This window comes from Rhincodon typus, chromosome 8 (genome assembly GCF_021869965.1).
Source record: "Rhincodon typus isolate 14 chromosome 8, sRhiTyp1.1, whole genome shotgun sequence".
NCBI lineage: Eukaryota > Metazoa > Chordata > Chondrichthyes > Orectolobiformes > Rhincodontidae > Rhincodon > Rhincodon typus.
The window spans coordinates 929,070-939,833 of record NC_063339.1 but is presented as its reverse complement, the minus strand read 5'-3'; the positions used below and the strand labels follow the sequence as shown (position 1 = coordinate 939,833).

Here is a 10,764-nt window from a genome sequence, read left to right as displayed (position 1 = left end):
ATGTGTGCTGGGATGGTTACTATTGAAGTTCAATACCTGGTCTGTGTGTGTGGCTTTTCGGTGTACTTTCGTTTTGCTATTAACAAACACATTGAACTCAACCCCATATACATTCCACTACGAAGGAAACCCGGGAATGAGGCAATCCATCGCAACGGACCCCAGAGTTTAAAAACCAGGTGGGAAAACACACCGACGCTTCATCAGAGGCTGCACTGAGGATGTTACCAAGCACGGTAACGGAACATCTGTAGAACAACAAACCAGCTCGGCGAGCCAACCAACCTCAATTGGTCATTTTCGTAAATGGAAATAGTATTTTTATTTGATGTTATGACCTGCCGAGTAGTGGGATTACAGCAACAGTACTTTCCTCTAGTCTTGGTCAGACAAAGGCATAGTATTAATATGGATGATCTAGTATGGTTTCTAATGAATGGCAGCCCCAGGGTGTTAATAGTGGGGGATTTAGTGATGGTTGTGCCTTTGCTTGGCAAGAGGAAATATTTGGATTCTCCCTTCTTGGAGGTAATCACCGTATGTTGCACAAGTATTGCTTCTTGCTTATCAGCCCAAGCCTGGCTACAATCTAGGTCTTGCTGTATTTGGACATTGACTATTTCAGTATCTGAGAGATTGTGAATAATACTCAATATTGTGCAATTATCAACGAACATCCTCACTTATGACCTAATGAGATGTCCTGGAGCTGAGATGACTGATTGCCAACAACCAAAACCATCTTAATTTGGTTTTGATATGACTCCAACCAGCAAAGAGTTTTCCCCCAATTCCAAAAGACAACTTCATTGTTAGGGCTCCTTGATGCCACATTCGGTCAAATGCTGCCTTGATATCAAGGTCAGTCACTATCACTTCACGTCTGGAATTCAGCTCTTCTGACTATGTTTGAATCAAGGCTGCAATGAGACTAGGAGCCAAATGGTTCCCTAAGTATATTCAAGGTTGTGATACACAGATATTTAATCAATATGGGAATCATGGGTTTTGGGAAATGGCAAGAAAGTAGAGTTGAGGATTTTCAGAACAGCCAGGATTTCATTGAATAGTGGAGCAGACTGATGGGCTGAGTGGCCTACTTCTGCTCCAAGATGCCATCCAACAGCTTATGGCCTTGTGGTCTTTTGATCATAAGACAACTGATAAGGTACCACACACTGGGCTACTTAATAAGACAAGAGCCCATGGTGTTGGAGGTACTTTATCAGCATTGATAGGAGGTTAGCTAACTAATTGGAGACAAAGATTTGGGATAAAAGAGGCATTTTCAGGATGGCAAACCTGTAACTAGTGGAGTGCAACAGGGCCACAATTAATTACAATATATATCCATGACTTGGACAAGGAAAATGAATGTGAATAGCCAAGTTTGCAGACGACACAAAGCTGCATGAGATGGCAAGTAATGTGAGTCTGCAGAGGGATACAGCCAGGCTAAATGAGTGGACTAAAAAACTGACTTTGGCAGGAAGAATAGAGGAGCCAAGCAGAAATTATAAAGGAATATAAATAATTTGCTCACCAACTAAATACATACTTTGGTTCAAAAAGAAAGTTGCTGGAAAAGCTCAGCAGGTCTGGCAGCATCTATGAAGAAAATATCAGAGTTAACGTTTCGGGTCCGGTGACCCTTCCTCAGAACTGATAGTGGCTGGAAAAACGTCAGTGTATATGCAGAAAAAAGGGAGGGGTTTGGCTTAGGGAGTAAATGATAGGATAGAGCCCAAAGAGAGAGAAAGACAGTTAGATAGAGAAAGGAGTTGGTAATGATTAGGCTGGGAGGGTGAATAGTTGTTAATGGGGACTATTAGTGACTAACAACAGTGGGTGTGTAATGGCAGGCTATGTGGTAACAAGGCCTGGTGTGTGAGGGAGAGGGCTGGGACATGGGAGAGTTTAGGCCCTAAAATTATTGAACTTGATATTGAATCCAATGGGCTGCAGGGTCCCCAAGTGGAAAATGAAATGTTGTTCTTCCAGCTTGTGTTGAGCTTCGCTGGAATACTGCAGCAAGCCAGAGACAGAGATGTTGGCCAGGGAACAGGGTAGTGTGTTAAAGTGGCAGGCCACAGGTAGTTCAGGGTCTTTTTTGCGAACAGAACGTAGATGTTCTGTGAAACGGTCACCCAGTCTACGCTTCATTTCCCCAATGTAAAGGAGACCACATTGTGAGCAGTGAATGCAGTAGACTAGATTCTGGGAAGTGCAGGTGAAGTGTTGCTTCACCTGGAAGGTATGTTTGGGCCTTTGGATACTGGGGAGGGAGGAGGTAAATAGGCAGGTGTTGCACCTTCGCCAGTTACAGGGGAAGGTGCCGTGAGGCGGTGGTGCGGGAGGGGGAGGGTCGAGGGGCGCTGGGCACGTTGTGGGTGAAGGAAGTGTGGACCAGGGTGTCCTGGAGGGAACAGTCCCTGCAGAAGGCGGACAAGGGAGGGGAGGGGAATATGTGTCTGGAGGTGGCGCAAATGGTGTCTGATGATCTTCTGAACATGGATGCTGGTGGGATGGTAGGTATGGACAAGGGGAACCCTATCGCTGTTGTGGGAGGGAAGAGAAGGGGTGAGGATGGAAGTGCTGGAGATGGGTTGGACTCGATTGAGGGCCCTGTCGACAACAGAGCTGGGGAATCCTCAGTTGAGGAAGAAGGTGACATTTCGCAGGCTCCTTTGTTGAAGTTGGCCTCATATGAACATATGTGACATAGACAGAGGAACTGAGAGAGTGAGATGGAGTCTTTACGGGAAGTGGGGTGTGAGGATGTATAGTCCAAGTAGCTGTGGGAATCGTGGGTTTATAGTGGATATCAGTGGTCAGTCTATCCCTGGAAATGGAAACAGAAATGCCGAGGAAGGTGAGTCAGAGATAGACCAGGTGAAAGTGAGGGCAGGGTGGAAATTGGAGGCGTAATTGATGAAGTTTTCCAATTCCAGACAAGAGAGGGAAGCAGCACTGATGATATCATTGATATATTGGAGAAAGAGTTGAGGTGGGAGCCGGAATAGGAGTGGAACAAGGAATGTTCCACATACCCCATGAAGAGACAGGCATAACTAGTGCCCATGCGGGTACCCATGGCCACCCCTCTTACCTGAAGAAAAATGAGAGGAGTTAAAAGAGAAGTTGTTGAAGGTGAGGACGAGCTAGAAAAGGCGGAGGAGGGTGGTGGTGGGTGAGGATGGTTCAGGTCTTTGCTCCGGGAAGAAGCGGAGAGCTTCTTTGGTTCTGTGTTCACAAAGGAGGACACAAATAACATCCTAGAAATGTTGGGGAACAGACGTTACTGAGGGAAAGGAAATGAAGGAAGTCAATATTAGGAGAGAAATGATGTTAAGGAAACTAATGGAATTGAAAGGGCCTGATGATCTACATTCAGAGTACTTAAAGAAGTGGCCCTAGAAATAGTGGATACATTGGTCGTCATCTTCCAAGATTCTGCAGAGTGTAGAACCGTTCCGACAGATTAGAGGGTAGCTAACATAGTAGGGTTTTGTAGGGATCAGTGCTTAGATGCAGCTATTCACAATATATATTAATGATTTAGATGTACTATCTCTGAATTTATAGATGACACAAAACTGGATGGGAGGATCAGCTGTGAGATGGATGTAGAGATTGTTGCAGTGTGATCTGGACAGGCTGAGTGAGTGGGCAAATGCATGGCAGATACAGTATAAATGTGGATAAGTGTGAGGCTATCTACTCTGGGAGCAAAAACAGGACGGTAGGTTATTATATGAATGGCTGTGAATTGAGACAGGGGGATGTGTTGTGAAGATGAGGCAAGGTAACTCTGACTGTTACTCCTTCAGTGAGCCAGCACAGACACCATGGGTTGAATGACCTTTTCCAATGCTCTTTCCATTCTGTGACTATCCACTGATTGCCAGCTTCGATTCATTGGTGGAGTCGTGAGCAACGGTTCTAGGCTGGGGTCTGAAGGTAGGATTTGGGTTCTGGGGTAGTATCAGTGAGTGTTCATTTAGAACATGCATCACAGTTCAGAAACTAGGCTTCAGGCTTTGTGAGGTTGGAGTCATGTACCTTGAGGTGGGAAGGGGCTGTGGGGAAGTACTGGGAACATTGTTTTATTGAGTTCCAGTTGTTATATTCGGTTCTGATTGCTGTCTGTGTTCTTTCTTCAGACTGAATACACCTGCTGACCCTCCCATTGCAGTGGTGACTAGTCAGTTCAGCGATGTTTATTACTGGGGCGGTGGAAAAGCCACACCACAGAAACTGGACCTATTCAAGGGTGGGCGCAGTGCGCAGCAGGTCTGTGCCAGCAACACACACTTCGCTGTGCTATCGGTGGAAAAGGAGCTTTACACCTGGGCGGTGAGTACCAGAGTGGGAGGGAGAGGAGAGAGGGAGAGAAAGTGTCTTCAAAATCACGTTGGACCTGGACAGAGTGAATATGTTCCTGTTGGTGAAAGGACTTCAACGCAGAGGGCACATCTTTTAAGGGGATTATTAAAAGAGACACTTTTCCACACAGCAAGTGGTTAGGGTCTGGAACGTACTGTCTGAGAGTGTGGGGGGAGGCAGGTTCACTCGAGTGGTTAGGGCCTGGAATGTACTGCCTGAGTGTGTCGGGGGAGGCAGGTTCACTTGTCAATCAAAGACTGGGATGGGGAGCCAGAGAGAATGGGATGCAGAGACTGGCAAACAGACTGGGATAGAGCAATAGATAGATTGGGATAGAGGGAGGCAGACGCACAGACAAATTGGAACAGATAAAGAGGGACAGGCAGACTGGAATAAAGAGACAGATGACTGGGATAGAGTGAGACAGACAGATAGGCAGACTGGTATCGAGAGAGGCAGTGAGAGTGAGACCTGCACAGAGGAAGAAAGGAAGGGACAATGTGATGGAGAGAGAGAGAGAGAAACACAAAGGGAAGAGCTAGAGAGATCGGAGGATAGAGATGCGGTGAGAATGAGTGACAGGCAATAGCAGGGAAAGGAACAGAGAGGGTGGGGAGAAATGAAGGCAGAGGGAACTAGGCAGAGATGGGGAGAGAGAAACAGAGACCCATATTGCTGACATTACCTGGGAGTTATTTCAGAGCTGTCGGTGAGATCTTGTGTACAAGTTGTTGACTGTGTTTGGTACATTAAGCAGCTTGGTCTTTGAGTGTATCTTATTGATTATGAATTGTGCTGTGATTTTTGTGCTGTGCCAAAGCAAGCCCTTGTTCTTATTTGTACAGAATGTTCAGGGTGGGACGAAGATGGTAGGCCAACTGGGCCATGGTGACCGGGCCTCCTATCGTCAGCCCAAGTGGGTGGAGAAGCTGCAGGGGAAGGCCATCCACCAGGCAGCCTGTGGAGATGAATTTACTGCCTGTGTTACCGGTGAGTGGACAGCAAGGAGGAGCAAGATCCTTCAACTAAGGAGAAGCAGTTGACTGTTCAGCTGAAACCTGTTCTGCCATTTAATAAAATCATGGCTGATCTGATGTAACCTGAGATACATAGTCCTACCTACCTCTGATAGCCTTTCAACTCCTTGTGGATCAAGAACTGTCCACCTCTGCTTTATAACCAATCAGGGACTCTGCTTCCAGCATCTTTTCAGGAAGAGTCCAAAGACTGAGAGCTACCTGATAGAGTAAACAAAACCCAACTCATCTTTGCTTTAAATGGGCAACCCCTGATCAAAGTGATCCCTTGGTTCTAAATTCTTCTATCAGAAAGAAACATCCCCTCCACATCCACCCTGTTAGACCCTTCATGATTCGATATGTTTCAGTCCAGTCACCACTTGATCTTCTAAACACCTGCAGATAGAAGCTTTGACCGTCCAACTTTTCATTGTGAGATAGCTCTCTCATTCTAAGTATTAGTCTGGTAAACATTACCTCAACTACCTCCAATGTATTTACATTCTATGTTAAATTGCTGGAAAATTGTCCAGATATATCCTGTGCACGAGAAATAGGACACATCCAATCTGTCACTTACCGCCCCATCAGTCCACTCTCAATCATCAGTAAAATGATGAAGCCATCAGCAGTGCTATCAAACAGCACCTGCTCAGGAATAACCTGCTTAGTGCCGCCCAGTTTGGGTTCCGCCAGGGCCACTCAGCTCCTGACCTCATTCCAGCCTTGGTTCAAACATGGACAAAAGAGCTGAATTCCAGATGTGAGGTGCGAGTGACAGCCCTTGATATCAAAGCTGCATTTGACTGAGTGTGTCATCAAGGAGCCTGAGCAAAACTGGGAATCTGGAGGCAAACTCTCCGCTGGTTGGGATCATAACTGGCACATGGAATGATGGTTTTGGTCGTTGGACGTCAGTTTCAACTCCAGGACATCACTGCAGGAGTTCCTCAGGGTAGTGTCCTGGGCCCAAACATCTTCAGCTGCTTCATCAATGGCGTTACTTCTGTCATAAGGTCAGAAGTGGGGCCAGGCATTGAGCATCTCCAGTAAGAGACAATCTAATCACCGCCCCTTAACATTCAATGGTATCACCACTGAATCCCCCACCATCAACATCCTGGAGTTATCATTGACCAGAAACTGAACTGGAGTAACTACATAGAAACAGTAGATATAAGAGTAGGTTAGAAGCTAGGAAGACTGGCGAGTAACTCACTCCTTACTCCCCAAAGCCCAGCCACCATCTACAAGGCACAAGTCAGGAGTGTGATGGAATTCTCCCCACTTGCCTGGATGGGTGCAGCTTCAACAACACTCAAGAAGCTTGACACCATCCAGGACAAAGCAACCCGCTTGATTGGCACCACATCCACAAGCATTTGCTCCCTCCACCACCGACGCTCAGTAGCAGCAGTGTGTACTGTCTACAAGATGCACTGCAGAAATTCACCAAATATCCTCAGACAGCACCTTCCAAACCCATGACCACTTCCATCTACGATAAGGGCAGCAGAGAAATGGGAACATCAGCAGCTGCAAGTTCCCCTCCAAACCACTCACCATCCTGACTTGGAAATATATTGCTGTTCCTTCACTGTCTCTGGATCAAAATCCTGGAATTCCCGTGGGTCAACCTCCAGCACAGATACTGGAGCAGTTCAAGAAGGCAGTCATTACCACCTTTTCAAGGGGCAACTAGGGATGGACAAGAAATGTTGGTCCACCCAGTGATCCACACGAAAAATATTGATCAATACTGTACACAGTGCTCCAGACAAGGTCTCACCAGTGCCTTGTATAACTGATGAATCCAAAAATAATAAGGTTATACAATTCACCTTTCAACCAATAATAAAATTCTCTTAGCTTTTCTAGTTATTTGATTTCCCTGCATGTTAACCTTTTATGATTAGTACACGTGGAGACCCAGCTCCCTCTCTGACTCAGAGTTCCATGATTCCTTACCATTTAGATAATATGCTTAACTTTTAACCTTCCTGCCATAGGGGAAAAGGTCACATTTTCCTGCATTATATGCTCCATTTTCCAGATCTTTGTCACTCACTTAACCTGCCTGTACCCCTTTGTAACTTCCTTGTAGCTTCTTCACAGATTACTTTCCTGTATATCTTTATACCAAGAATCTCACAACATGTTCACTACAGCACAATAATCTAAATTCAGAGACTCCCCAACCTGTGTCATCATCACTGTAAATGGAACTTTACTCTGTATCCAACCCTTTGCTGGAGTGTTTGACAGGGACAGTGTCAAGGGCACTTTACTTTCAGTTTAAAAAAGTAAAGAGAGCTTTACTCTTTACCTAATTCTATGTTGTACTTTTCCTGGGAGTGTTTGGTGGGGGCAGTGCAGAGGCAACTTTACTGTGTATCTAACTCATACTGTCCCTGTTCTGGGAGTGTTCGATGAGGATGGAGTATGGAAGCTGTACTTTCAGTCTAAAAGCATAGAAACTTTTACACTGTATCTAACATTGTACTGTCCCTGTCTTGCAAGTGTTTGATGTGGATGGTGTCGGAGAAGCTGGAATGTTTGTTGTGGACAGTATCGAGGGAGCTTTACTTACAGTTTAAAAGAGTAGAGAGATCTTTATTCTGTTATCTAACTCTATGCTGTTCCTGTCCAAGGGGTGTCTGATGTGGACAGTGTAGAGGGAACTTTATTTTCAGCTTAAAAGAATAGAGGAGGCTTTACTTGATACTGGGTTTTATGGAGTCCCTCCGTAGCCGTAGTGCCTGTCCTGACCCTTGTTGTGTTTTCCTTGTAGATGAGGGTCACCTGTATACGTTTGGCTCTGATTATTATGGCTGTATTGGCTGTGATGGTCAGTATGGACAGGAGGTATTGGTGCCTGTGCTAGTGGAGTTCTCCCTCGATCATGCTGTTGAACACGTATCCTGTGGTGATAATCATGTTGTCGCATTAACACGCAACAAAGAGGTGTTCTCGTGGGGCTGCGGGGAGCATGGTAAGTACTCAGTTAGGGATTTTGTAATCAGGTGAGTACAGGGAGCAGAGGCTGGGACTAGGGGTTTGATATTTTATGATAATGAGCCAGGAAAGGCTCACTTAAACATTCAAACCTTGCCCCAGTGAAGTCAGTCAGGACTAATCTTTATCTAAACTGCATCTTGTTTTGAAATTGAGTCAAAGCATGTCAGTGGAATGCTTCAGATTTCCACTTCTGTTATTTTGATTTGACTTGATTTATTATTGTCACTTGTACCTAGGTACGATGAAAAGTTCTGTTTTGCGTGCAGTACAGACAGATCATACCATACAAAGTTCATAAGGATGATGGAACAGAGTGAAGAATACAATGTTACAACTGCAGAGAAGGTGCACAGAGAGAGAGGGATCAACATTAAAATTAAAATTAGAGAGGTCCATTCAGCAGTCTAATAACAGCAGGGAAGAAGCTGTTCTTGAACTTGTTGGTATATGTGTTTAAGCTTTTATATCTTCTGCCTGATGGCAGAGGTTGGAAGAGAGTATAACCAATGTGGGAGGGGTCTTTGATTATATTAGCTGCCTTCCTGAGGCAGTGAGAAGTATGGGTGGAGTCAATGAATGGAAGGTTGGCTCGCGTGATGGTCTGGGCTGTGTTCATGATTCTGTAGTTTCTTATGGTCCTGGGCAGAGCCGTGATGCATCCGCATAGAAGGCTTTCTATGGTGCATGTATAAAAATTGGTAAGAGTCTTTACAGTCTTAACTTGAACAACATTTGTGGCTTTGACCCAAAATTTTAATTCCTCTCTGGTCGTAGAGGAGGTTCCAGAGGACTGGAGGATAACTAAGATTCCACTTTTCCAGAAGGGTGGAAAGGATAAACCGGAGGATCTACAGACCAGTGAGTCTGACATCAGTGGTAGGGAAACTATTGGAGAAACTAGTGAAGGAGAAATTAAATCTCCATTTCGAGAGGCCATGTTTGATGAGGGATAGCATCGTTTTGTTTGGGAGAAGTCATACCTAATGAATCTTGTTGAGTTTTTTGAGGGGGTGACCAGGTTAGTAGATGATAGTTGTGCAGTTGATGTGGTTTTGATCCATCCAGGTGATGGATTTCAGCAAAAGTTTTAACAAGGTGTTTAACAAGTAATGTTGGGGTGTTGGTCCACAGATCCCTGAAGGTGGCTGGGCAGGGTAATCGGGTAGTTAAGAAAGCGTACAGGACACTTGTTTTTGTCAGTCGTGGCAGAGAGTATAAGAGCAGAGTTTAGGTTATGTTGGAGCTGTACAGAACTTTGGTTAGGCCACAGCTGAAGCACTGTGTGCAGATCTGGTACCCACACTATAGGAAGGATATGATTACACTGGAGGGGGTACGGAGGAGATTCACCAGGATGTTGCCTGGGATGGAGCAGCTTAGCGATGAAGAGAGGCTGGATAAGCTCACGTTGTTTTCTTTAGAGCATAGAGGGTTGAGGGGTGATCTGATGGAGGTGTTTAGATTACGAGGGGCACGGACGGAATGAATACAGAGTAGCTGTTCCCTCAGTTTTTGAAGGGTCACTGAAAAGGAAGTGTAATTTTAAAGTGAAAGGCAGGAGGTTTAGTGGAGATTTGAGGAAAACCTTCTTCCCCCAGAGGATGTTGTTGGTCTGGAAGGGAGGGTGGTTGAGGCTAGAAACCTACAACCTTTAAAAAGTACTTGGATGAAAATTTGAAATGTCATAACATTTGAGGCTATGGGCCTTGTGCAGGATGGTGGGGCTAGTGTAGATTTGGAGTCGTATTGCAGACTCAAAGGGCCTCTTCTGTACTATATAATTCTATGAAGAAGTGCTTCCTTGTTCAAACACTCAGGTTTTCTCCTTATTGACCTGAATTTCCCCTCAACAGTGGAAATCCTTTCACCCCTGCTCATCTGTTAATCGTATAAACACCCCAAATACAGACGTTTCGTTACCGTGCTTGGTAACATCCTCAGTGCAGCCTCTGCTGAAGCGTTGGTGTGTTTTCCCGCCTGGTTTTTAAACTCAGGCGTCTGTTGTGATGGATTGCCTCACTTCCGGGTTTCCTCCGTAGTGGAATGTATATGGGGTTGAGTTCAATGTGTTTATTAATAGCATGCTTCGTGGAGTGCCATGCTTCCAGGAATTATCGTGCTTGTCTCTGCCTAGCCTGTCCCAGGATCTTGGTGTTGTCCCAGTTGAAGTCATGGTTCTCCTTGTCCATGTGGATTGAGATGAGTGAGTATTGGTCGTGTCTTTTTGTAGCCAGTCGGTGTTCATGTACTCTTGTTGTTAGTTTCCTTCCTGTTTGTCCGATGTAGTGTTTCTCGCAGTCTCTGCAGGGGATCTTGTAGATGACATTGGTCCTGTCCATGG

At 45.3% G+C, this 10,764-nt stretch overlaps 1 protein-coding gene across 1 annotated transcript in view; it reads left to right on the top strand.

Annotated features, from left to right (window-relative positions):
- Window positions 1-10,764, top strand: part of LOC109938684 (serine/threonine-protein kinase Nek9) — a 162,009-nt gene that overhangs the window by 92,948 nt on the left and 58,297 nt on the right. The window contains exons 6-8 of the mRNA XM_048599984.1: window positions 4,164-4,356; window positions 5,232-5,376; window positions 8,197-8,397. Coding sequence (XP_048455941.1) covers window positions 4,164-4,356; window positions 5,232-5,376; window positions 8,197-8,397 — 539 coding nt within the window. The remainder of the gene's footprint in view (window positions 1-4,163; window positions 4,357-5,231; window positions 5,377-8,196; window positions 8,398-10,764) is intronic.